Consider the following 27,766-nt stretch of genomic DNA (forward strand, 5'->3'; position numbering starts at 1 on the left):
TAAAGTCAAATTTTGCTTTATTCAAATAGCAAAAGTTAAGACTTAAACATGGCTTTTAAATCTAATTTGTACATCCTTGAATCCAGGAGTCCAGAGCATTCTCGACCAGTCATCCTTGTTCCTGGCTGCACGGGTGCCAGTCTGAGGGAACTGGTGACCTTTGCACTGTCCTGACCACACTCTGCACTGCAAGGATCTTGTACCACAAAGGTCTGCTCTCCTGGCCAGAAGCTGAGCTTCCTCACGCTCCCAAGTATCTATGGCTACTGAAATCAAAGTGCTGAGTCAATGCTGGCCACTTGGAATAGCAGCCCAATGGGCACTCGTTATCAAGGAAGGGGATCAGTTATCAAGTGCTGTGAAGAGAACAGGCAGGAGGCAGGGGGAGGTGGCCCAAGCCTTAAATCCCAGCACCTGGTAGGCAGAGGCACATGGATCTCTGTGAGTTCAAGGCCAGCTTCATCTACACAGCAAGTTTCAGGGCAGCCGAAGCTGCACAGAGGCAGACAGGTGGAGTGGGGGTGGGATGAGTGTCAAGCATGTGAAAAAGGGCAGGGAAGGAGGAGGAGGCCAGGGCTGAGGCCAAAGCAGCAGTGCCTCCTCCTTCACCCAGTGACCTCCGGCTTGTTTTCCCGAGGCAAAACCAGATGTGCCCAGTGAAATGCAGCCACTCCTAAGAGCAACACAGGACCAGCCTGAGCATAGAGCTGCAAGGTGAGGATGCTCACTATGTGTCCACCTTGAGGGCCTAAACAAGAATATTGCTTCTTTGTCTTGGGCTGGCAAAGGGGCACTGGGGAGTACTTGCTCCAGTCAACAAACAAACAAAACAGTGACAACAAAACCCCAAACCTTGAGTAGGCAAACACCCAGGCTAAGCAGCCTGCTCTGTGCAGCACACCCACTGGTGTTTCTAGCAGACTTAGCCTAGGAACACCCTGCTTCACATGACCTCAGGGTGCTGGTTTGGGGAGGACAGGGTGCTGTCCCACCTGGTAGCCGCCTCAGCTCTCCAAACCTCATTCCAGAAACCGTGCCTGCCTCACTCACAGGACTGGTGTCTCGCCGAGGGGATTTTTCAAAGAAAAGATGCCATGGCAGAAGCGCTTGCTGGAGCCACGTGGATGGAGCCCTACACCTCCACCCTGACCTGGCAAATCCCTGGACTCTGGGAAGACTTGGTCTGGGCCACCTCCTAGATCTGGCCAAAGGCCTTTCCTGCCCTTTTCCTGCAAGCCCTTAGCTGGATGGGGGCTTTTCTTGAGCGGGAAAACCATACAGTGCACACCAAGACTACATGCTGAGGTGGAGAGACATGGGCCTGCATAATGCCGAGGCTCCAGGGCGCAGAACCTCTGAGGCTTTCAGCACCTGCTGGAAGGAGTAGGTAGGCGGCTTGCTCAGAGGATGTGTGCTTATGGCACAGAGCAGCAGACTGCCAAAATGAGCAAGAGACAGAGGCAAGGGGCCCTTCCATTGGGTAATTCTCCAACCTGAAGCCAAAGGCAGAACCTAGACAGATCATCCATCCTAACCAACAGGCCTTCCACTGAGCCTGCAAAGCGAGGGTGCCCTGGAAGAAGCAGAGCTTCAATTCGCAATAAAAGAAAAAGGGGGAAGGGCCCAAAGGCCTAGTTTTAGGAGGCCCTTCTATGAGAATGAAGTGGCTGTTAAGCCAGAGGACACCCATGAAGGACCCGGGGAAGGTTATGAGAAACTACAGGTGCTGAGCTGGTGTGGGGACTATGATTCTACACGTCCAGGATGGGGACACTTAACAAGCTGTGGTGCTTCTGCACAGTCTGCAGAAGGGTGGGTGCACCTGTCCTGTGGACAGGACGGGAGGACAGCACCTCTGCCTGCAGTAGGACTCTAGCGACAAAGCTGATACAATACCTTTACCACTGAGGACAAGCAGGGTAGGAGCAGCAAGTGCTCTAGGCAAGCCCTGTTTTCCAGGACCTTGACATTCCTGCTGACTGCTATAGCTACAGAGAGCCAGCAGGCACTTGGATCCCCTGTGACAACCACATGAGGAGTGAAACTGAGGCGCAGAGAAGAGGAAAGGATTAACCATGCACACACTGTCTGCAGAATAGCTGGCCTGAACTCCAGGCCTCCCAACCCCCGCCTCTTGTGCACTGCTCAGGAAACTGTATCTGGTACCACAGCGTACCAGCGTTCAGGGGTGGGGAGGGAAGGCCAGGTTCCCTTCAGAGGAAGCATGTCTCATTATGGAGGAGCTGTGGTGAGACCACCTTTCTCCGATGCTCTGTGCAAAGGACGCTTAAGGCAGGTCTTGAGGGGTAGGGTCTCCTTGACGCTACTGCGTGAGCCTTGGCAATGGTCCAGAATGGCCAGTCCTGGGGGCTTCTGCAGCAGGCCAAGGGCCCACCACCAAATGGCCTTCCTCATAGGCCACCTCCTGTTTGTGCCAGGGATGCAGAGGGCTGGGGTGTTCCTTTCTCCCACCACCCCCACTCTCCCACTTTGGTAAAGCCCTCTGCCACAAGAATATGCGTGGGATGAACTCTCATGGCAATTCTTTCTCTGGGCAAAATGGACTTGAGGTAAGTGCCTCTCTGGCATGCTTTAACACTGGGAGGCACTGCTGTGCCTTGAGGGCCTTGTTTTGGGGGGATGTCGGCTTCAATCCTCTGTCACTGTCCACATTCTGGGCCTATAAGGCATCCTGTCAAGATAGCCTAAACTCTTCAGAGAGCCTCTCTCCACAATCAAGAAGGCCCCAAAGCCTCATCCAGGCTACTACTCTTCAGGAGTATGGGGCCTTTGAGATGGTATAGGGTCCAGGAACCTTCACCATGGGATCCTTCTGGACCTCACGGCTCCCCAGATGGTATGATGGATGTCTTCTGGGCAGCCATGGAGCCCTCCTTACACAATGCTGCACCCCCCTCCTTCCTGAGCCCTGTGCCTGTGGAGGAGACAATGGGGAAACACTGAGCAGACATGACTGCCTTCCTCACCCCACGTCTAAGTATGGTTAGGCAACATTTAGAACTGACCAGACTGGCCAGCCCTGAATCCTGTACTACTCACCTTCTTGCTCTGCCTGGTCTCTTCCCCCCTAGGGCAAAGGACTGGGTTGGGGGCCCTTGTCCTCAGGGGACTTATGGAAATGTCTGGAGGTCCTTTTGGTTACCACAACTGGGATGCAGGTACTGGTATTCCAGAGGGGAATTGATGGGCTAGCGGCCAGGGACCTGCAAGCATCCAGGGCACAGGGTCCCACTGCAAGAAGTCATCAGGCCCCGAATGTCTGCAAGGCCTGCTGCGATGGTGCAGCATCACATACAGCTTGCTGCTGTCTCCACTGCTTCTTTGTGGGTATCAGTCTCATGAGCCCCAGGGAGCAGACAGCTTGCCCCCAAAACATTGCTGCCGGTTTTTCCTCCCTCACCCCTGTACAGGCGGCAGACTCAGAAGGCCGCTCTTTGCCATCACAGGGAATGAGACACATCTCCTACTTCCTGTCCCTTTGTGGTGCCAAGGGCCATCAGCCTTCCTGCAGGACTCAGTCACCCCAGACCACTGCTCAGGCCACTGCCCAGGACCACAGGCTCAGAGGTAAAAACATAACAGCGGGAGCAGAAGAAAGGTTATCAGCTGGAAAAGTGGCCAGGGCCAAACCCTCTCTGTCCCTGCTGAGCAGTGTGGACAGGCTTTTGTCTCCAGGAGGACTGGAGGAGAGGGGAGTTTCCCACTCAGCTATCAGTACTTGCCCTCTGATAGAATACAACCCCACCCTCAGGCTGGTGGGTAACAGAAGGCTTCCTGTCTGTTTTCAGGCTCCTCTGCTCCAGGGATTCTCACATGAAATACCTCTACACACTGCTTCCTTCTCAGACACCCTGACCCTCCACTCTCTTCTCTCCTGAAACTCTGCTGCCTGGCTCGAAGTCAACCAAGGCAGCTTGGAACATGACGCCATCCCTGCCTGACATCTCCAGCCCTTGAATTTAATTTCCAGCAGTTGGCTTCATCTTTGCACCATGTACTCTGCTGGCTAGACTGCTGTGTGTTAATGCTTTCCTAGATGAAAACACACCACCAGGATACTGGCTTGCAGGGGAGCTTGACCTGAACTGGAACAGACCTCCAAAACTGCATGCTCTTTCCACTACGCCTGCTGCCCTGAGACCGTATGCCAGGTCTCTCTAGCTGGGTCACATACTCCTCCAGGACCATTCTGTCTCCAGTTCCTCCCGAAAGTGGCTCTGCAGGGAAGAGCAGAGGAGACACACATCCTGCTTCCCCTCTCCTCAGGGACACCAGGGCCCACCACTCCTGTGAGAGTTCTCCACACAGCTCAGCGGGGACAGAGGAGGTTTGTCCCTGGCCACTTTTCCAGAGCCAGTCACCTTCCTACTGCTCCCACTGTTATTTTTTACCTCTGAGCCTGTGGTCCTTGGCAGTGGCCTCTAATATCAGGGGTGATGGATGGCCCTTGCACCACAGTACTCTGCAGGTCCCTCCTTTGTGGGCTGACGTGCTCAGACTCTGGCTCAGTGTGGGCCTGGGAACCTAAGGGGCTCTCTCTGTGTCTCATACCAATGACTTTGTGTACTTACTGGCATGGGAGGGGGCAGAGGCATGGATGTGGCTGAAGCGCCGCCCTGAAGAGGTCAGGTACCAGTGCTGGATGGCAGGCTGGGGGTCGTACTCCGCCACTGCCATGCCATTCACTGCCGTCATCATGAGTGTGTTGAGCACCTCATTGGACAGCTTGGTCCTCTCGTCAGTCCTGATCCTGCTCATGGCCTTGAACCCCCGTGCACAGCAGGAAGTGGAGATGGGCACACTGACCACCACAGCTATGAGCTTGCTCAGCAGCGGGAATCGGCAGTGCTGAGTCAGGGCGTTCTTACACAGCTCGGAGAATGGAAGGTTCTGGGTGGCTGCTTTCAAGCCCAGCCACTCCTTCAGCAGAGCTTCCTCACTGTACCCCACGGGGAGGGAAAGCTCAAAATACCTGGCGAGGCTTAGAATGTCATCGTTCCCAAAGCAGGCCAGTTCAGTCCAGCTGGGCCAGGCCTTGGTGTCTAACGCCTCCATGCTCTTGAGCTGTGCGGGGCGGTCTGCATCAAACCTCTGCCGGAGGAACTCCACCCCAATCAGGATCATTCTCTCCCTGGCTGCCTGGAACCGCTGCTCGGCCTTCTCCACTCTATCCAGGAAGATGCCATGGAACTGCCCGTCCTGGAAGCCAGCACTGAACTCTTCTTCTTTAGGACCCGCCTGTTGGCGGAGACTCTCCAGTGCCACATAGGCCCGAGCCAGGGCAGAATTCAGCTCCGTGACCAGCACAAGCTCCTTCTGGCATACCTCAGACAGAGGCTTATAGATGCTCAGAAAATCCAAGAGAAAGTGGCAGAACTTGATGAGATGGAGGCCCTTCGCCTGCCTCAGCATGCCTTTGGCCCTCTGACCAATCTGGCCCCCGGCCTCCACCACGCTCTGGAGGTGCCTAGCCAGGGCAGGCCAGCTCACGATGAACACGTTCAGAGTGCGCCTTTTGCTGGCCACCCACCTGATGGTGTTCAAGTCCTTCAGGCGGAGGATTTCCTGCTCCAGTGGGGCTGCAACAGCCTGCAGCTCGCCGAGCCTCCTGTTTGAGGACTGGTAAAACTTGAAGACAGTCCGGAGGTGCCGGTCACACTTCCTCACCAGATCGATGCTCCCACAGGCGTCCACCACAGCCACGTGCAGCCGGTGGGCCACACTGTGCAGAGGCAGCAGCTGAGGGATGATCTCCTGGAACTTTTCCACGAGGCCTCCCTTGCAGCTCAGCATGGCAGACCCATCGGCACCCAGACCCACCACCCAGCCGGGCTTCCGGAAAGGGATGTCCAGCTCATCCAGGGCAGCGACGATGGTCTCTAAGTACCCATCTACTGTCTCGCTGGAGAGAGGGGCCAGGGCGATGAACGACTCCTTCACTTCTGTCTGCTTCAAGTAGCGCATGTATATCCCCACGCAGGCCTGACCGGAGGAGTCCGTGCAGCTGTCCAAGAGCAGGCTCACGCACGGCGAGCTCCGGATGTCTCCCAGGATCTCCTTCTTGAGCGTCTCGGAGATGTACTTGATGAACTGGGTGCATGCAGTGCGATTCCGGTACTTGCCTAACAGTGTGGTACCAGTGCTCTGCAGGAGTCGCAAGACCTTCTCGAAGTCATTCAGAGGCCTGGAGTGGTAGGCAATGGAGTAGGCAGCTTTGAAGAAGGGTTCCATGTTGGCCATGAGGTGGCTGGAAACCTCTGGGGTGAGGGCAGGCTGAGGGCTGTCATCTCTCATCTCCACAGTGTTGACACACAGCTTGTGGGCCTTACTGACCTCGTGGTATTTTAAGGTTTCCACTTTAAAAGGCCCCGTGTAACCTTGGACCAAGCGGGACGACTTGTCATGGAGAGTTGGTCTTTCTTTGCAAACAGCGCAGAACAGCTTGGTCTCCTTGGAGTCCATTACTAGCCAGGGGAACTGCCCAAACCATGACTTCTGAATGGAACGGGGCCTGTACGTCCTCTTCATGCTCCTAGGTCCATCCGCTTCTTCACACATGCTGGGAGGGCAGTGGGAACTACGTGTCTCCGCAGAGGCTGGGTGAGGGATGGACTTTGTAGCTGAGGCCTGGGTTTGGATGTCGGCTTCCCTCACTGCCACCGTCTTCTTTTTCCCTTTGGAGAAATTAAATTACACTTGGTTTTGCTGTCCTGAGCTCTGTGGCCTACCAGCTAAGACACCTGCATCAAGTAAGAGCCCCTTGTGCAAGGCAGAGAAGCTGAACACGATCTCTCCTTCTAGAGAGTGCTGCCTCTACGAGCCCTTCCCAGCATTACTAGTGAAGGCCTCCCTGGCTCCCCGAAGAGGCAGACCCTTGCTTCTTCTTTCGCTGGCTTCCCTGCCTGCTCACCCTGATACCCCAGGACTACGAGCCAGCAGATGCTGATGAACTTAATCAACCACCTTGGCCACAGACATTAGCAGATAAGCAGGCAACTTTAATCTTCTCGTGAGGCTAACTGAGGCTAACTCTAAGCACCTTCATTTCCTCGTGAGTCTCAGAAAGGGGGCTAAGACTCAGAGTGGCTCCTGGCCAGCAAGTTAAAACTGTGTAAGAGATGCAGTCCTTACAGACCACAGAGTTGTCACTGCTCCCCAGGAGGAAAGGAGAGGAGAGGCGCATCCAGAGGGTCAGGGCCTTGTCCAAGCCTCCCATTTGCCTCCCCATGCCAGCTCTGCCATAACTCCGTCAGCACTTCTGCTCAGCGGAGGACTTACTTTCTTCTGTCCTGTCCCAGTGGCCTAGACTGTTCTATACTCTCAGGTCTGGCTACTTCCTCATTCATCTTGGTCTACCTGTGGCCTCATAACACAAGAGGTCCAGGATAAGCATGGCTAAACTCAGGTTGCATGGCTCCACATAGCTACATGTGTCTAGTCTTGTGCCATCTAGAACCTGATGAAGTTAGACTCACCCAGGGAGCGAATTTTCCCTGATGTTAGCCCGTTAGGGCCCTTGATCCAGGGTGCAGCTCTCCGTTCCAGTTTTGTGATCAAGTCTGGTTTGGCAGCAGAAGGCTCTGTTGCAGAAATGAAGAGTCATACTATCACTAAGCTGGCAGAGCACATAGCCTACCACAAGCTAGACCCGGCCCTGCAATGTACAGATGTGACTGGGTTCTGTCCTTGGCAAAGGCCAGTTAGTGGGACAGGCTTAGAAATGCTCATCTGAATGCCAAAGCAGGGGCCAGGAGGGCTGTAATTCTTAGCCAGGATGGACTACTTCTATGGCCAGCCATGGGAACCAAGAGCCAGTGAGGTGCTTCCGGAAACAATGGGGTGGGAGTGGGCGGTAGGACAGAGAATAAAACAAAGGAGAAAGAGGCAGCGATGCAAGTACCTGAAGCTGCCATCAACAACTGGCTATGCTCGAGCCCCACCCCATGTCATCTCAGCTGGCCTTTGCACAGGGCCAGCTGACATATCTGAATGAAAAAAAGACTCTGAAGTATCTACCATCTGTAAGGGAGCCTGAAATGTGATCAGAAGAGTTATTCACTACTCTTTACTTCACCCAAAGGCATGCAGAAAAGTTCTTCCTTATTTAATGTAAAATCCGTTACTATCTCCTTTCGTGCTTTTGTGTGTTTGTGAAGGTGTGCAAACAAGGGCCAGCAAGGTGGTTCGGAGGGTAAAGGTGCCACTACACTTGATGACCTGAGTTCAAATTCCCCAGGAACCATATGGTGACAGGAGAGAAAATATTCCCAAAAGTTGTTCTCTGATCTGCACATACATGCCATGGCATGCATGTGCCTTGACAAACACACACACACACATACACACACACACACACACACACACACACACACACACACACACGCTGTTTAAAACACATAGAAGTAACTAGTAGTGCTGAGTGCTTCTGGGAGGAACTGAAGGAGTGTTTATCTTTTGTGTCACTTGAACATTCATATGCACAGCATGGATAATTGTGTGTGTGCATGTTTAAAAACTACGTAGGTAAATGATTACCGGGTGGCAGATTGAACTGGTGTCCTTGAAATGGCCTTAAAAGGAGAGTGAAGGAATAACTAAAGACACAAGCCCAGAGAAACCCTGTGCTGGACACACCAGGAGACAGAAGCTTCGGTAGAGCTGCACCACAAGGGAAGGCCAAGTGGTCTGCAGCGCAGAACCCAGACCAGTTCTGGTGGGCCAGACTAGGGTGGGGTGTCAGGGAGTCATGAACAGAGCAGACGCATGACCAGTGCTCGCTCAGAAAGCTAGAAGGCCCTTGCGGCTCTCCAAGGAAACAGCACCATCTCAGAGGAAAGAAAAGAGAGGTTAAAAACACAGGAAAAAACCTTCCAAGAGAAACTCCATTCACTGGTTTTCACTCACAGGCTCAGGGGGACACTGCTAGACACTAGGGACCCTGGCTGGGCTTCTACCTTCTGCACCAGTGACAGAGAGTGGTGGTGGAGGGGGTGGAGGTGATGGTACTGAGGTGTGTGTGTGTAGCTCAAACTGTCCTCCCTTCCCCTCCAAACACCAATGGATACTGACTTTTTAGTCTCTTCTATGACACTCAAGTTACACCTAGCCCTTAGAGTATCACCTACCCTTAAATGATTCCAGCCACAATTTCCTAACGGCTTTAAAGGCTTTGTTTCTATTTATTATTTCTAGTTATTGTTATTATTTTTGTTGTTGTTGTTAAACAGGGTCTCTCTATGTAGCCCTGGCTCTCCTGGAATTCTATGCAGAAGAAGTGGGCCTCGAACTAACGGGATGAACCTGCCTCTGCTCAGATTAAATGTGTGTGCTACCATAGCCAGCAAGGTTTTGCTTTTAAATAGAAATATAAACTTGAAAAATAATAGTTTAAGAAAAACCTCCTATATGAAAACAAGCAGGGGGAAGTACTAGAAGATCTAGAGACACCGCAAGAGAGCAACACAGAACTTCAAAGCAGGCACTAAGAATCAATAGTGAGGGGTAGTGACAGTGCTCAGCTCTTAAGATCACTTTCATAGCTAGGCACTGAGGCGCACTTCTGGAATCCCAGCGCTTGGGAGGAAGAGGCACGTGGATCTCTGTGAGTTCCAGGCCAGCGTACACAGAGATACCCTGTGTCGGAAAAAAAAAAAAAAAAGAAATCACTAAAGATCACTTCCTGCTCTTCTAGAGGACCACGTTCAGGGTCCAATACCCACAGGGGCTCATAACCGCCCCAAAGTCCAGCTCTGGGAGGTATGACCCTCTTGTGATCTCTGTGGGCACTGCTACACACATGGCAGACATGCACAGCAACACACACATAAGAAAGGTTTTATTTATTTATGTGTATGGGTGTGGTTTTATCTACATGTATGTCTGTGCGCCACATGTGTGCCTGATGCCCTCAGATGCATCTTCCTGGCCCTGGTGCCGCATGCTGGATGACTTCAGCCTAAGGGCAGACAGTCATACCCAAGTCCCCTGTTGCATGTGTTCATTGCTCTCCCTGGTTTAATTTTAGATGTTCCCTAGTGAGTCCTACTGTGGAGGATGAAGACGTGGCCTCTTACCCCAGCCAGATCCACTTCTCTACCTCCATCCTCTCAGAACAGGTATAGCACGCTTCAGTGGTTGCATCGATGTAAGCTATTGGCCTGCTTGTGCTTGTGTGTTATTTACTGCTGAGTGCTGCATTGATCTGTGTCCTTCACTGTAGAATTTTCTCACCCTGGAAGTGGAACTTTTTCATATTTTTTATTTTATTTTTTTTTTTCTGTACCCTCTCTGATTCTTCCCAAATTCTCCAGTGGAATTAAGAAATTCCTCTGACGTCTTTATCTGAGCACTTTCCTCTTGGCCTGCCACGTAGCTGTGGCTTAGAGTCTCCTTTGTCACTTTGTCACCTTCCTGCTTCCTGAATTGGTCCCTTTTGTGGACATTTCAGTGGACACATCTCCTAACAAGTGTTAGATAAAAGCTTAAAAAAAAAAAGACACTGCAGACTTGCAGGTACCTTCATAGCACTCACACAGTTGAGTGATGACTTGATGGGTGTGGGATTCCAGAGGGAAACCATGTCCTTAGCAGCATTGGAAGCATTGGTCTGTTGGGTTTTGACTGGTGCTGCTGAGACATTGAACACTCTTCTTATTCCTATGTCTTTGAACACATGAATTACTTCTCCCCTGAGAGCTTTTAAAGTCTGTCCCGGTAGTGTCTGGAAAGGTGGCTCAGCAGATAAAGTACCTGCCATCAAGCGTGGTGACCTGGGTTCAATTCCTGGGACCTATACAGTGGAATGAGAGAACCGAATTCCCAACGTTGTCCTCTGGCAGACACACACCCACATCCAGGCACACGTATACAATAACTTCTAAACAAGTAAAATATAATTCGAAAGGAGTTAAAATGGAGTTGTGTGGCCTCTAACAACGCAACCAGGCCCCTACTAGAGTCACAAATTAAAAAAACAACCCAGTGCTAGAAATGGGTTTCTTCTTTTGGAGCTGGCCAGTGAGGTACCACAGAGCCCCAACCATTACAGGACATTGCTGGCATCTGATTACCCTCCCGAACATGACAGTGAGACACCCTACTGATGGAGACATCACATACTTGAGCCACAGAACATGGAGAAGTCACACTAGTACTGACCAGAAGCTTCATCCCTCTGGGTTAGCACTCATAGTGCTGGACGGTACTACTAGGGGCAAAAGTAAGCACCAGTTTCACCCACGTGTGAACCCTGCAAGCTACAATAACGACTGGCCTGGCAAGACACGCCCACTGGTACAACACGGGAGTAACCAACCCTTTCTGATTAGAGTTAACAGTAGTTCCGTAAGACAGAATCCACACCGGACACCACTACTGAGGCCAGGAACCTGTGGCAAGCCAGGGAGATTTCTGTGAGTTCAAGACCAGCCTGGTCTACAGAGTGGGTTCCAGGACATGCAGGGCTATAAAAAGAAACCCTGTTTCAAAAACCCAGAAAAAAAACAAAAAACAAAAAAGACTGTTTCAGAGGCAGCTAACTGCTAACTGCGTAGCACCTGGTACCTTCTTAAAGTGACAATCCGAGGTTAAGGGGCTGGGGAAGCTGGCAGAGAGCTTGTCCAGTGTGTACAAACTGCTGGTTCAACCCCCAGCACAACAGAAGCCTGCTGTGGTGGTGCATGCCTATATTCTTAGCACCTAGGAGGTGAGGCAGGAGGATTAGAAGTTCAGTCATCTTCAACTACAAAGTGAATTTGAGGCCAGGCTGGAACGCATGGACTCTGTCTCAGGCAACCAAAACAACCAAACCAGACCAAAAGAAAACAAAAAGCTAGGTCAGCCTGTATGCTTCTGTTACTGACAAATATCCACCCCTTTTCTTTTCTAGTCTCAGGCTAGCCTTTCAAGCCCTTGGTCCATCTGCCTCAGCCTCCAGAATCCCAGGATTACAGGCATGCACGACCATGCCCAGTGATAAATTTTAGTTTCTTAAATGTCAATTGGCTTTCTAGATTGGGGGGGGGGGGGGCAGGAATCCAGAAACCTCATGAAACATGATCAAAGTGTGAAACCAGAATGCGAAGCACAGAAGTGAAGGAACATCCGGCTGCTCTGCAGCGTGACGAACAAGGTAATTCTAAACGAGTGAATGCAAAATGAAAGACTGACGGGAAACACCGAGACAGGCTGTGGACAGAAGTCAGACGTAGAGCACACCAAGTGTGCACCAGGCCCTGGGTTCCATCCCTAGAGCCATGAAGAATCGAGGAGCATCAAGCCCTCTTCTCTGTGAGAAGATGAGCATTCCTCTGTAGGCTCAGCACTGTTGGCACAGCCAGGTGCGCATGACAGGCAAGTACATGTGACAGGGAACTGCTTGTGACAGATGAGTGCGTGTGACAGGTAAGTATGTGTGACAGGTGAGCGGCTATAACCAGAAGTCCACACCTGCTGTAAAGCTCTGAGCTATTTTTATGTCATCTTGACATAAGCTAGAGGTATCAGAGATGAGAGAGAGCCTCGGCTGAGAAGCCACAGGTAAGCCTGTAGGCATTTTCCTAACTAATGTTCATGGGGGGGGGGCATCACACTGTGGGTGGTGCCTTTCCCAGGCTATTGGTCTTGGAGTCTGCAAAGAAAGCAGGCTGAGCAAGCCATGGGGAGCAAGCCAGTAAGCAGCACCCCTCCACAGCCTCTGCATCGGCTCCCGCCTCCAGGTTCCTGCTCTGTTTGAGCTCCTGTCCTGACTTCATTTGATAACGAACTGGGATATGGAAGCATAAGCCGAACAAACTCCTTCTTGTCCAGGCTGCTTTGGTCACGGTGTCTCATCACAGCATGAGAAACCCTAAGACAACCACAGTCTTGGTTAGGGTCACTGCTGCTGTGATGAGGAACCATGATCACCCCAACCCTTACAAAAGCAAACCTTTCATTAGGGCTGGCTCACAGTTCAGAGGTTTAGTCCACTACTGTCGTGGTGGGAAGCATGGTGGCATGCAGGCAGACACGGTTCCAAAGAGGCATCTGAAAGTTCTACATCTGGACCAACTGGCAGCGGGAAGAGAGTGACACTGGCCCTGGCTTGAGCATGTGAAACCTCAAAGCCTACACTCAGTGACACACTTCTTCCAACATGGCCACAACTATCTCAACAAAGTGACACCTCCTCATAGCGCCACTCCCTATGAGCCCACAGGGCTACTTTCAGCCAAACCACTGCTGTGATAAAGCAACTGCCTAGAGGGCCTTCATCTCTAGCCTTAGCAGTACAAACCAAAATTAAAGCCAGATTCAAAAATAACAAACCCTGAAATAATATTTTCCCCATTTTAACTCCATGATTATCTTTCCCATTATAAACTCTGAGAAGAGGCAGTGTGTATGGGGGAGGGGGTTAAACTGAAACAAAAGAAAGTATATGGCCCAAATGTGCTGCAATGGGATCCATCTACTTTTTATGAAGGTAGAAGAATCAACAGTGAACGACAGGGAAGGTGTGAAAGAGACAAACCAACTATCAGCTACCTGCTGGGGGGCGGAGTACAAAGATTTAAAGACTGTAATCTTACACTGCTTGAACTTTTAAATGATCTTCTCTCACGCATGGCGCCATTATTTTAATACCAACATGATGAACACAAATGTGTCAGCTCAAAAGAAGGGAGTCCAACCAGTAACAAACATACAAAATCAGGATTTTATCTGAGTCCAAAATACACTCAGTAGACAAAACAGTAGGATTCACTTTGGACATTTCCCATATAAATTACTACAATCTGGGGGCTGTTCTCATATGGAAAATATTACTGCCTATTTGCAGAATATCATATCAAACACACAGAAGACTTGCAACATAGGACAGTCCCTGGCAGACATTCAGACCACAGCAAAAGCAAATGCTGTTATTTCCAGATATAAGAATTGAGCTGGGCACAGAGGCACACGCCTGTAATCCCAGCACTCAGAGGCAGAGGCAGGGGGATCACTGACTTTGAGGCCCAGAGTCTACAAAGCGAGTCCAGGACAGCCAAGGCTATACAAAGAAACCCTGTCTCAAAAACAAGCAAACAACAACAACAACAAAAGAGAACTGAGAAAAAAAAAATCTTACCAAAAGCAAACCATGAAGCATGAAGCACTCCTATGTATGCAGATCATACTACTTTGAGATAAGATATAAGGAACAGGCTTAAAAAATTAAAAGATAATGCAAAAATCTGAAAGCAAACTGTTTTGATACTGCAGGCTACTTTAAAAAGAAAAGCCAACTGTTTAATGTGTGTAATTATTTTATGTTTGTCTGATATAAGGTCTTACTCTGTAACCCTGGCTGGTCTGAAACTCTGTTTGCAGCATGGCCTCAAACTCACAGCTTCCTGTCCAGCTTACACACAACTTTGACACATGAATCTCTCCTGGGTCTTGCTGCCTAACTGTACAGTTGGGTGCTGATGTTTGGAAAGCATAGCACATTCACAGGCGCTCAGACCTGGGGACAAACACAAGTCCTCTGTCTCCATAAGATACTGATTGCTCTTATTGTAGAGGATTGTTTTAGCAATTCTGGGTTTCTTGTTATTCCATATGAAGTTGAGAATTTTTCTTTCAAGGTCTGTAAAGAATTGTGTTGGTAATTTGATGGGAATTGCATTGAATCTGTAGATTGCTTTTGGTAAGATGGCCACTTTTACTATGTTAATCCTGCCAAGCCATGAGCACGGGAGATCTTTCCATCTTCTGATAGCTTCTTCTAATTCTTTCTTCTGAGGCTTGAAATATTTTTCATACAAGTTTTTGACTTGCTTGGTTAGGGTTACACCAAGGAACTTTATGTCATTTGTGGCTATTGTGAAGGGTGTTGTTTCCCTAATTCCTTTCTCAGGACATTTGCTCAACCATGTTTGTAGCAGCTTTATTTGTAATAGCCAGAAGCTGGAAACAACCCAGATGCCCCTCAACTGAAGAATGGATACAGAAATTGTGGTACATCTACACAATGGGATACTACTCAGCAATGAAAAACAAGGAAATCATGAAATTTGCAGGTAAATGGTGGGAACCGGAAAGGATCATCCTGAGTGAGCTATCCCAGAAGCAGAAAGACACACATGGTATATACTCACTCATATAGACATGTAATATAGGATAAACCTACTAAAATCTGTACACCTAAAGAAACTAATCTAGAGGGAGGACTCTGGCTAAAATGTTCAATCCCCATCCGGAAAGGCAAAAAGAATGGACATCAGAAGAAGAAAACAGGAAACAAGTTAGGAGCCTCCCACAGAGGGCCTCTGAAAGGCTCTGCCCTGCAGACTATCAAAGCAGATGCTGAGACTTATGGCCAAACTTTGAGGAGATTGCAGGGAATCTTATGAAAGAAGTGGGAGTTATTAAGACCCAGAGGGGACAGGAGCTCTACAAGGAGAGCAACAGATCCAAAAAATCTGGGCACATGGGTCTTCCCTGAAATTGATACTCCAACCAAGTACCATGCATGAAGATAACCTAGAACCCCAGCACAGATGTAGCCCATGGCAGTTCAGTGTCCAAGTGGGTTCCATAGTAATGGGAACAGGGATTGCTTCTGACATAAACTGATTGGCCTGCTCTTTGATCACCTACCCCTGAGGGTGGAGCAGCCTTACCAGGCCACAGAGGAAGATAATGCAGCCACCCCTGATGAGACCTAACAGACTAGGATCAGAATGAAGAAACCCTCCCCTACCAGTGGACTTGGGGAGGGGCATGTGTGGAGAAGGGGGGAAGGAAAAGAGGGATTGGGAGGGGAGGAAGGAGGGAACCACGCGGGGATACAAAGTAAATAAAGTGTGATTAAAAATAAAATTAAATTAAAATTTAAAAAAAGATACTGATTACTCACATAACTTCTGAAATGCCATTTAAGCACTACAAACAACTGGATGGGTGCACTGCAAAGGCAAAGCATTTACCTAGCACACACAGGGCCCTGGATTCAAACCTCAGTACCACACACGCATGAATAATCATGGAGTTATGAATAATAATAGAAACAAGTATACAGGAGAAGAATATTAGAAAGTGGAGCTGGAGAGACAGCTCAGTGGTTAAGAGCACAGTCTGATGTTCCAGAGAACCCAGGTTTGATTCCCAGCACTCACAACCCTCTGTAACTCCAGCTCCAGGGGTTGTGGTAACCTCTTCTGGTCTCCACCAGTACTGCAAGCACATGGTCACAGACACACATGTAGACAAAACACTCATACACACTTTAAAAAAAAAAAAAGAAAAGAGGAGGGGGGAATGTATAGCTGTAGTGTAAACAAAGGGCCATGCCAATCAACAGAGCCATAAGGTTCTATATTTTTCATTCTAGAGAAGTTATTCTGAAAGGGTTAGGCTAACTTTGTAACCCATATGTCTTCTAAAGACTATAGTTTTGAGTTTTAGGTCCAGGTTAAGCTAAAGCCTCTTAGTACCTTTCCAGAGAATGGAGGAATGTGACCCTATCTGTGAGGACAGATATAAAAAAAATAGACAAGCAAGCAATGACCTTCACTCAGCAAAAAAAAGGACCAGACCCTTGTCTTTGAGATAACATTTCTTAGCAATGAACCCAGACTACTTCTGAGTAGCTTTTGACCTGCAGCCAAAAGTCCGAAGCTCCTAATCTTCAAGGATGAGCTAACCACCCCCACCTTAGATTGCAGCTACATCCACACTTGGCAGGACTGGCCAAGCTTGAGCACCTAAAACTAACCAATTATCTCACTTTATAGCTTCCTCATCCAATCCTAAATTGCCAAGACTGCAACTTCAAATCTCCCGCAATTTTTCTTTTAAAAACCTAAAGGCCTTTGTCTCCCGGTGCCACTCTTTGCTGACCGGCAGGGGTGACCCCATTGTGCAATGGTTAATAAACCTCTTGCTTTTGCAATGAGTCTTGGTCTGGGGGAGTTTCTGGGAAGGGCGCGATCTTGAACTCCTGAGCTGTGAGACCCCAGGTCTTACATTTTCACAAGCGGAAGTTATGAGAGGTGCTGTTGCAGTTCCTGTGTGTACACAGTGGCCCGCTCTGCCAACTAGTAAAAACATCAAACCCCAGCTTTGTAATACAACAGTTGTTTTCCTGTCTGCTGTTGCAGAGCAGGCTGGGGTGTCTGCAACAAAGACACAAAGTGAAGAAGGAGAAACAGATACAGGACAGGTCTGTTCAGCCTCTGCTTCTGCAAACCTCTCCAAGGCCTAGGCCTGCTGGCTTTCATGCCACTGTGTTAGCATCTGGAAAGAAGGAATAGCCTCGGGCTATTTGGATAGGGTGGGAACCCAGAGAGGCCCCTTTGTCTTCAGGGTCTGCTCATGATGTTCCCATCCTCTGTCCTGTCTAAGTACTCTTCCTCCATTTCAAGGAACCTGGATTTATGTCCCTTGTAACAATCCTCTGAAGACTTCTTGACTCCTCTCTCCCACACCCTGACTTCCTTGCCCTACTTCAGTAGCCCCACGGTACTCTCTACCAGAACCCTCTTATGGAACTCAGATGTTTCGCAGCTTCATTTAAAGGCCTGCTGATGCCACGAGTCCACTAGTCCCTAAAAGGCCCTAAGCATACAGCATATAGGGCACCTTTGATGAATGGCAGCAAAGGATGGATGGATGGATGGATGGATGGATGGATGGGAAAATGATATGAAGAGGTGATACAGTGCACTGACCCAAAGCAGGCAGTGTTCTTGGGGACAGAAGACAAGCTCACTCTCTGCCCATAAGGAAAGGACAAAAATGGGAGAAGGCCACAGCTGCTCTGAGGTCCCAGAGCCCGTGACGGTGGAGTATAAAAGCCCACGGGAAGCTTTACCCAGGGAGGTCAGCAGCTCGTAGTTCATCTGCATCACGTCTCTGTAGAGCTCCTTCTGCTCCTTGTCCAGCAGGCCCCATTCCTCTCGAGTGAAATACACCGCCACATCCTCGAACATACCAGGGAGCTCCCCGGACACTCTGGAATCCTTCATCTGTGCCTTGTCAGGAAGCTGCAACACAGAGTAGCACTACTCAGCCCACTGCTAGAGTGAGACACAAGACTGTGTGCAGCCTTCTGAGGACATCTTTCTCCTGGGAAGCCAACCAAGAGGCTCAGGAATTAATTCCCCACTGAAACTCATCAAATCCATGAGCCCCAGATAGGAGGTAAGTAAAACTGGTTCAGTCAGATCCATGGACCTTCAAGAAAGAGAAAAACTCACAGGGAGAACAGCACCTCTGATGGTATGCTGTCACCTGGAGTCCCATGGTCACCCTACACCCACCGTGGCTATAGAGGAGACTGCCTGCCACCAGGATCCCCCAACAGGATGTGAAGGAAATAGCAGCTAAAAAGAACTAAAGATGCTCATGACGAGGGAGGGCTTCACCATGCCACACTCCTGAGGCGCTGAAGGTCAAACCTGTTATTACCTCCTTCCACTAAAAACTACAAGAAGAACTTGAAGAGAAGCTTTGCTCTTCCTCTGGATCCCGGAAAAACTCGACCACTAGTGGAAGGCTCCCTACGATGTTATCCTTAGGAACATCTGAGTTACCCACTGACCCCGACCACCAGCCATTTACTTGCTAGTTGTGAGGTGAAGAAAACTGGAGTCAAAGATTCCAATGAGCAGTTTCCTTAGCTACCAACTCTCCAGGAAATTAGGCAAACATGGAATAAACACAAGGTGAGCATTATCTTCTTCTACTGGGGTCCAGCAGACCAAGTGGAAAGAAAGTGCCAGGCTGGTGACCAGGACTCTGGGCAGAGATCAGCACCAGCCACAGCAGCTTGTGGATTCTGGACTCCAGGAAGCCACTTCTTCCTGAGTCACACTTTTCCCCCTACATGGTGAACTGAACAACCCCCGCTCTACCAACTCCGGGTAACCTCAGACAGCTCATCACCTATGAAAAGTCCGTGACACTAAAAGTTAGAGATACTGGAGAGCACAGCATGGTCTACACACAGTTTGTGATGGTGGGCTGTTTCTGGAGTTCGGTGGCTGCTCTGAATTCAAATAAAGATCATTGTTTCTTCGGTAAGTCAGGATGCTCTGCACCATGAGTCACGCTTTGCCCCAGTTGAATGACTTAATACCTCTAAAGCATTTAAAGCAGTACCCAGTGATTTAAAATTGTGAGCCAGCGCTGCAGAGATGGCTCAGTGGCAAAGGGCACTTGCTGCTCTTCCAGAGAACCCTAGTTCAGCTCCCAGCACCCATGTGGCAGCTCCCAATATTTATGACTCCAGTTCCAGGGCATCTGATACCCCCTTCTGGCTTCCACAGGTACTGCACGCATGTGACGCACTAACATACATAGGCACACTCATACACATAAAATAAAAAATAAATAAAATATCAAAAAGTATAAAAGCACACGTGCTCCGGCGACCCTATGATGTCAGTGCTGAGTACTGCTACAATTCTTTTTTCCGTCATCATCTTGCAATTTATGTCACTTTCACTATGGAACCCTCTCTAAGGCACAACAATCAATAAACACATTACCTGGCTGCAGAATTCAATAGCATCTTTACACAACATGTTGCAATTTGAGGGACTGAGGATGTCACTGCCAGTTTCTTTTTGCCTCAATTCCGCCATGCAGTCTAGATACAACGCAGGGAAGGCTCCACTCCCTGTAGGGTCCTCTAGTTCAGCTCTTGGGCTGGACAGGAGCTCAGCTATGCCATCAACGTCTCCCAGAGGCCCTGCGGGGTAGAACGAGGGATGGACTGTACTGAAGAGGTGCTGGGGGCCGTCCGGGACACCTGCCGAACTCTCCCTGAGACTCTGAAGGTGAGCTGCCCAGATAGGGTCCCTGGCGGCCAGTGCACGGACACAGAGTAGGTGGGCCTTGCTCTTGGCGTGGTATTTGAGAGTCTCCATCTTGAATGGTCCTGTGCAGCCTTCTACTAATCGTGACTGTGTGTCCCTGATGAATGGGTATTCTCGGCAGACAGCACAGAACAGAGCTGTCCGTTCCTCGTTCATGGTCAACCACGGAAACCGTGTAAGCCACGACTCCTGAACAGAGCGGAGCTTTGGGGCTCCCTGTCCAGTCTCCCTCGACGGCGCCCCTCTCTGCACTAACGTGGGCAAGGCAGGCTTTCTTTCGCGGTGACAGGTACCGTCCTTCCTCTCTGGCAGAATCCTGCATATTTACCTCTTCCGTGTAGCTCGTGTGGGTTTTCCCTTTCGAGGAAAGACAAAGTGAAATTTGAAATCCTCTAGTCTAAAAGCCATCAAGTATACAAAAGGTGGGAGGACACATGGGTCCAAGATGACAGTCCTTCCTCTCGGCTTACCCCGAAGAACGCTGTAATCGAGTTCTCGACTCTCACTCGTCTCAGACTCTTCATACACATCTTGCTTAACCCAGAAAGGAACCAAACGCATGTGCTTTAAGCAAATGTTTCCTTTCAAAAAACTAACAGGAAGAAACACTGGATCAAATGGCCACTGCTGCCCTTTGATCAAGGCTGCCTCGGGCACTGGCCCTGTCCTAGGTTCGGAGCTTAGGATAAACACCGAAGGCATGGAAACACAGGGCTTAGAGAGCCCCAAGAGCCAGACCGCAACTCTTACTTTGTAGGAACCTCCTTCTTGAGGTGCTCTGCATTCTGCTTAAGCACCTCAAAGCTAGACAGCCACCTATCCTCTGGCCATAGCTGCCGTCTCAGGATGGACAGCATCTGGTAAACTTGTCTTCAGGGACTGTGCTCTGGGCCCTGACAGATGCCTGGGCCATGGGGGGTGTCTCAGATTCTCTACATACTGTGCTTTTCCCATCTATACAGAAAAGTGATAACATCTCATTTATAAATTAGACATAATAATACTATAATTAAAGTGACGAAAATATGGTCTCTCTTCTTCAAAATAACCTACTGTATTACATTAGCTATGGTTGACGGTCGGTTATCTGACACTATGGTGAGAGAGCATGGATAAAAGAGGGTACACACAGCGGATAAATGGGGCTACTGCAGTGATGTGGATGGTATGCACAGGGCTCACCTTCCCTCTATGACACCATAACCTTTCAGAGCGCAAAACTCTCATGCCCTCATGGAGACTTTTCTTCTTGAAACTAAACTAGAAGTCCCTTTCTTTACAGGAAATGGAACTGAAATCACTTCTTAGGCACCGACCTAAATTTCAGTGGCCAGTGGCCAAGGGCTCAAAATGGGCCTCTGCGTTTCTCTGCAATCACAGCAGTCCAGAGATGCCTGTGGTCTATCTGAGGAAACCACAAGAGACAGCAAACTCTGTGGATATGACTCACAGGGGAGCGTGAGCCCCACTCCCTGTGTTCTCACAGGAGGAACTGGGTTAACTCTGTCCTCTCCCAAAACGCAGAGGCCAACCACCAACTCTAGGACTCAGCAAACAGCTGTGCATTCATCTCTTCACTCATTTGCTATATTCCAGGCACTGCTATGGGCACTAAAAATACAGCAGGAGGTAAGACAGTCACGCCTCTTTGGAATTTTCAGTTAAACAAACATGTGATCTAGGGGAGAGATCACAGGAAGGGGCTGAGAGGGCAGAGTACAAGGGGGTTTGGGGTAACATTCAGACAAGGTAAGATCTGTGGGAAGGACAGTGTTCCTCTTGAGCGTGGTGGAGAACAGGCAGGCACTAGGTGAGGTTGGCTTCTAGCATCTCCACCCTGCTCCTTGTCAGTAGGTAACCCCCCCCACACACACACACACACAAACAACACTCACCAGGATGATGGTTCAGGAGACTCCTCTGGCCCCGGATGTTGCCTAGCCATGGCTCAGTCCCTTGCCGGAAGCCAGGAAACAGCTCAGGATAGGCAGTAGTTGGTCCTGAGTTGGGACCACAGAAAAGCCATGAGGGCTTGGCTCCAGGTCCTACCACCAGGCTCTGCCTCGGACATCCTCAGTGTTGGGAGACTGTGGGTGGCATAAGAAAGAGAGAACCAGGTGGTCTGGCTTCGTGGTTTAGAAGCTCTGCTCTCTGTGAGACCCCTACGAGAGTGGGGGAGTAGGCAAAACCAAAAAGGGGTGCAGGCAAAGTTAAAATGACATTAAATTGTCAGTTCACAGGGCTGGAGAGATGGCTCAGTGGTTAAGATCACTGGCTGAGCCAGAGTACCCGGGTTTAACTCCTAGTACCCACATGGCAGTTCACAACCATCCTTAACTCCAGGGAATCAAACACCCTCTTCTGGCCTCTGTGGGCACCTGGCACACATGTTATACAGACATACATGTAGACAAAACAGTCAAATGCAAATATAGTAAATGAAAATAAAGGCAACTATGTGGGACATGGATCCAGCAGTGGCCCAAAATGTTGTCAACTTAAACACGTTGAAGAAGCCAAACTAAACTAGTGAAAGCCAAAATGAGGAAGCAAAGCGGAACAGAACTCCCACTGTGCGCCAAAGCTGGCCTGTGAGATAGTGCTTTGCAACTTGAAGCTTCAGGTTTTCAACTTTATTCAGCAGACATGGAGACAGGACCCAGATTAGCTACAATCCACAGACTCTGAGGTCACGGCTCCCACACCTTCCTCCATCCAATGTGGAATGAGAAAGCCGTGGAATCATCACACTGCATTCAGCAAACACAAGGTAATGACCCTCATCCCAAAGGCTCAGGGCCGTGGGGACTAGGGATGTAGTTCAGTTGACAAAATGCTTGCCTAGGAAGCTCCAGGCTCCATCTCAGCACACGGGGAGGTAGATACAGGAAGAGCAGAAATTCAAGGTCATTCTTGGATATATAGGGAATTTGAGGTCAGCCTGAGCTATATGAGACTATCAGATTTTGGAATTTTTCAGATTTGTAAGCATTTTAACTTTCTAGTAGAGTGCCCTAATCTAAAATACTCCAAAAATTGAAAAGCCTATGAGTGCAGGTGACTTTCTAAAAGTTTCAGAGTTTGAAGTATTTCAGATTGTAGGTTTTTGGATTACAGCTACTCAATCTAGAATAGAACATATGTGTGCACAAACATTTTGCACACGATTACTTCTGTCCTTGGCACAGAAGGGAACTCAAAAGCAGAGAAAAGAGAATTTTAAAACTAAGACAGAAGAGATAAAAAACATCCTACATTTGTAGAAAGTTTCTGGTTCATTTAGTCTTACTAAATCACCTTAAGCAAATCAAGTCCTAAGAAGTTGAAGGCACAAGTATCAATGTGTGGAGCTGGAGAGAGATGAAATTTGCAAAACCAACGCTCTGGTCTCCACTATGGACTCCCTCCAGGCCCTGGCAGCTCCACAGAGCCACAGGCTGTTTCCTGCCCTTCACTGTGGAAACAGCCCAAAGTACTAGACAGTCAGGCATTCCTATTCCTAGCCAATTTAAAAAGAGAATAGAACTGGGATTGGGTAGATGAGTAACTGATACCTAGTGAAACCAAAGAATTGGAAAAAAACAAACAAACAAAACAACAACAACAACAACAAAAACCCCTCTCCAGTATGTCCTGACCCAGCTGAGGCACGGGACATGGATCTAGATTGGCAATGACAGACACACAGGAATCCAAACCTAGAGGTGCTGTCAGCTTGTCCTTCTGTGGCTGACTGAGCAGCATCCATTCCTCCTGCAGCAAGAACAGTGCGATGTCATCAAAGGTCACAGAAACCTGAAAGGAAAATGATCCCTGCTAAATATCAGTTTTCTATAAGATACATCTTCCACACAGACAGTCAGAGCTCTTACTCCAGGAATTTATCAGTGTGTGTGTGGGCTGGGGTGGGAAACATTATCAATGTACGTACACAGCCTGCAGCCAATCTATAGGAGTAAAAATGCTATCTAAGTAAAAATCACAGCAGAAGAAAATTAGGATATCCCAGCCTCCGAGCTCAACCAGAGCCTTCTTTATGAGGCTGATCTAGGAAGTCTACATTTTACATTGTGTGTGTCTGTGTGTGTGTGTGTGTGTGTGTGCACACTCACATACATATGTGAATGTGTAGACTAGAGATCAATGTCATGTCTTTCTCAATTGCTTCTCATTTAAAAAATAAAAAAATCTTACAATATTTATGTGTATAAATATTTTGCCTATATGTACGTCCATGTAGCACACACATGCCTGATGCCTGGGAAAGTCAGAAGCGGGTGTCAGATCCCCTGGAACTGGAGTTACCAATGGCTGTGATCCACCATATAGGTGCCAGAAACAGAACTTGAATCTTCTCAAAAGCAACAAGTGTCCTTAACTGCAGAACCATCTATCTCTCAAGCCCTAGGGAGGAAAAAGTTTTTATGTTCATTCTCATCTTTGAAGTATAATTACTATTGTTTGGCATATGACCTCCCAAAGTTTTGTCTACAAATACATAAAAAACTGAGCAGTTTTTAAAAGCAGTAGTAGGGTCCAACAAAACGTGGCTTAGCAGGCAAAGGCACTCGGAGCCAAGCCTGATGACCTGAGTTAAGTCTCCAGAAGCTGCATGGGAGAAGAGTACTGACTCCTGCTAGCTGTTCTCTGATTTACCCACATTCATGTACACAACATACTAATAAGGAAAAAAAAAACCCAGTAGTGGAATGATATTACTAAACAGTCACTTAAAATAAGCGTTTGTGCTTACAGAGTCTTCCAAATGCTACTGCAAAATGGAGTCGACTAAAAGGAGGAAGCCAGAGAAGGAGACACATGAAAAGACAGCCTCGGAGGCTTAGTGTGGAGACGTGGGACTCTGATCCCAGGGGAGGTAGAGCCCAGGATAGATACTGCCCTCCAGGACCAGAGGGGAGTCTATTCCTCTCAGTGCAGGAATCTGTGACCAGAGGATCTGGTATGAGCACACCTGGCCAGCAGCAAGGAGGCTGCCACCAGATGGAAGAATTCAAGGTCAGCCTGGCATATACGGGTGAGACTGTATCTCTCAAAACAAACCAACCAAGCCAGTGAAAAATACAGCTCTGTGACCAGGGACTCGAAGCTTCATTTTTATGCTGCTTCCTCAGCTTGAGAAGGTGCCAAAACGAAGGCTGATGGTCCTGTCTCCTTAGCAGAACATTGTGGCTGAAACTGAATATGGAATGAAGTGTCCTGTCACCCAGCGAAATCCGAACACCTGGCACCATTCTTTTAAGCTACATTATGGCAAACACCTTGTGCCTCTGTAGCATAAAACCTCAAATCTGCTTGAGTAAGAGAAATTCCTTACCCGTGAAGGATGCAAGTGTATCTGATCTGAATAGTCTATTCTAGCAGGGCCCTCCATCCAGCACCAAAACCCTCCCGAGCTTCAGCCCTTCCCCTACAGGAGTCGTTCTTCCTGCCATCACCCAGCTTTCCTTGAAGCAGCCTGAGGTCATATTCTACACAGGCCTTTGTCTTTTCACTCGTTTGCAGTGTGCCTTCACTGCCAGTTGCTTTCACAATGCCCCTGTCTCGGGTAGTCTGAGTGAAAATGCCCCCCATAGGCTAATAGGGAGTGGCACTAGTAGGAGGTGTGGTCTTGTTGAAGGAAGTGTGGCACTGGGGGGTGGTCTTTGAGATCTGAGCTGGTCAAGCCAGGCCCAGCATCTCTCTCTTCCTATTGATGCAGATGCAGAGCTCTCGGCTCCTTCTCCGGCACCATGTCTGTCTGTGCACCAATCATCCTGCCCTGATGATTACGGCATAAACCTCTGGGCATGTAAGCCAGCCCCGTTAAATGTTTTCTTCTGTAAGACTTGCCACAGTCTGCTGGGCGGTGGTGGCACAGGCCTTCAAGAGGCAGGTGGATCTCTGTGAGTTCGAGGTTGGCCTGGTGTATAAAGTGAATCCAGAACAGCCAAGGCTACACAGAGAAATCCTGTCTCCAAAAAATTAAAATAAAATACAAGAACAAAAACAAACAAACAAACAAAAACAGTTAAACAGTTGCTGTGGTCACAGTGTCTCTTCACAGCAGTAGAAACCCTAATGAAGACAGTCTGATTTTTTTATAATGTTCTCATCTCTCAGGTAGAAAACATATACGCTTGCAAAGGCTAAGCCTTTTGGAGATACCCTGCAATCCAGAGTAGAAATCAAGGAAGAAATATCTGAGCTTTGAGATTTTCAATTAGTGGTTGGACCTGAAAAAGAAAATCAAATCTTTTAAGACTTCTCTCTTTTCTTGTTAAAGGTTAAGGAAGGATACTACCTAGCAGAAGATCTTGGGAATTAACCTTAAATAACTAGCTCTAATCTTGATGCCATTTTAAATACTCTCTGCTCCACTCCCTCATCTGAATTCAGGTTCAATCTACACCAGTCTGAGGCTATTACCCAAGATAAATGCCCATTCCTTTTTGTGTGTGTGAATACAGCTGGCCAAACAGCTTCCATTCCTTAAGGATCCGGTTGAGCTTGCCTTCACCCAGATAATCTGTGGACTTGCTGGATCTGGAAAATCTCTGTAGCTAATGGGCTGGAGGAAAGGGGGGGAGGGGTGAAGAGATGCTTGCAAATAGAACGGTTTCTAAGGCAGAAACCTTTCCAGATAAAATTACAACACCAAACACCCTCCTCATCTTTCCTCTCTTGTGGGCCAACCTTTCCAGGCTCATCCAATTTACTCAAGCGGGAACTACAGATTTCTCTGTGAAATAAGATTCCTTCCTGTATATTCCTGTACTTCCAACTTCTTATTCATTGCAAATCTCAGAGTACAAATGTTTATTAAGTAGACACCGAGGGGACGGAGAAGGACAGAGGGGGAGAGAGATTCACAGCACTTGAAAACGTTTGTTGAAAAACTTCCTTTCCTATCCAACTTACCACCCTACCCCCCCCCAAAAAAAAAAAAAAAACTTTAAGAAGGGCTGCAAGAACTGAGGGTGTAGCTGCAAAGAAAGACCTTAATCCTAAGAGGCTGTCTTTCTCTGGGCCACTGTGCCCACAATCCTGTCAACACTCCTCTGCTCCTGACCACTTTCCACCCTACCTCATCTCCCAGCTCAAAGCCTCTTCTGTCCAAAACCTTGCAGCAAGTTTGAGGAGTGTATTTCTAAGCCGTGCGCATATTCTTCATGAAGTAGATAAACTAGAAGCAGGCAAGCAAATGCCTGAAGCCTTTTTTCCCTACTCAGTCCTTTCCTGGAAGGAGAAGCAAGCAGCATCAGCCCTCACTCCACTTCTCAGCTGCCCACTTTTTGGTTCCCACTGGTATACTCTCTATCTCCGGCCTCTATGTCTTATAAGTAAGGCCTCCTCAAAACGCCGAAAACGAAGAGGGGAAACCACAAGCACCTTGGCATGACTATGCTCGGCGATTCCCCCACCCTGGGACCACCGGCAGAGCAGCCACAATCAAGGAGGTGGGCTGACCCTTGGAAGGGGACTGGGGCGGGATGCTCAGGGCAGGAGAAGTAAGTGCCTCCTAGATGAGCAGGAGGGAGAGCGCGTCCCTGAAAAGCTAGCTCACCCCCTAGTCCAGACAGGATGCGCGAGAGGAGGGAGAGCAGTCCGGTGAGTTCCAGTCCTACCTTCCCCGACTCCCCAGGCTCCATGGCCCGCCTCTGGCGGCCGTGCAGACCCCCTCCCTCCAGGCCTGTTCCGACTCCACCGCTGCCCACTCGGGTCTTGAGCTCCCGGAGGAGAGCGGAACACGTGGCAGCAAACTTAATCACTCCTACAGCAGGAGGCAGTAGCGCTGTCGCTGGCTCAGGTGGTGGTGAGCTGGACTTGGATGGTTTTATTAGCTCAGCATTTTACAGCTGCCGCTTCACGGGACAGAGAGGCTCACGGGAAATGTA

General features: G+C 48.9%; 1 protein-coding gene across 4 annotated transcripts; it reads right to left on the bottom strand.

The window, feature by feature from the left end:
- Znf862 (zinc finger protein 862) lies at positions 1 to 27,701 on the bottom strand. Of its 4 annotated transcripts, XM_060380072.1 has the most exons (9): positions 27,497 to 27,701; positions 23,570 to 23,666; positions 21,767 to 21,958; positions 20,200 to 20,228; positions 19,542 to 19,744; positions 17,864 to 18,035; positions 7,497 to 7,601; positions 4,593 to 6,695; positions 1 to 2,935 (listed from the first exon to the last, which is right to left on the bottom strand). In XM_060380072.1, the coding sequence occupies exons 3-9, from the start codon at positions 21,814 to 21,816 to the stop codon at positions 2,841 to 2,843; spliced, it is 2,757 nt and encodes a 918-aa protein (XP_060236055.1). In that variant the 5' UTR covers positions 21,817 to 21,958; positions 23,570 to 23,666; positions 27,497 to 27,701; the 3' UTR covers positions 1 to 2,840. The 4 variants fall into 4 exon arrangements, with proteins under 4 accessions (XP_060236055.1, XP_060236056.1, XP_060236053.1 ...); XM_060380073.1 differs by lacking the exon at positions 20,200 to 20,228; XM_060380070.1 differs by having other exon boundaries at positions 19,542 to 20,228.
- Positions 27,702 to 27,766: the final 65 nt, after the last annotated feature.

The sequence above is a fragment of the Meriones unguiculatus genome, chromosome 3 (genome assembly GCF_030254825.1).
Source record: "Meriones unguiculatus strain TT.TT164.6M chromosome 3, Bangor_MerUng_6.1, whole genome shotgun sequence".
In the NCBI taxonomy this organism is placed as follows: Eukaryota; Metazoa; Chordata; class Mammalia; order Rodentia; family Muridae; genus Meriones; species Meriones unguiculatus.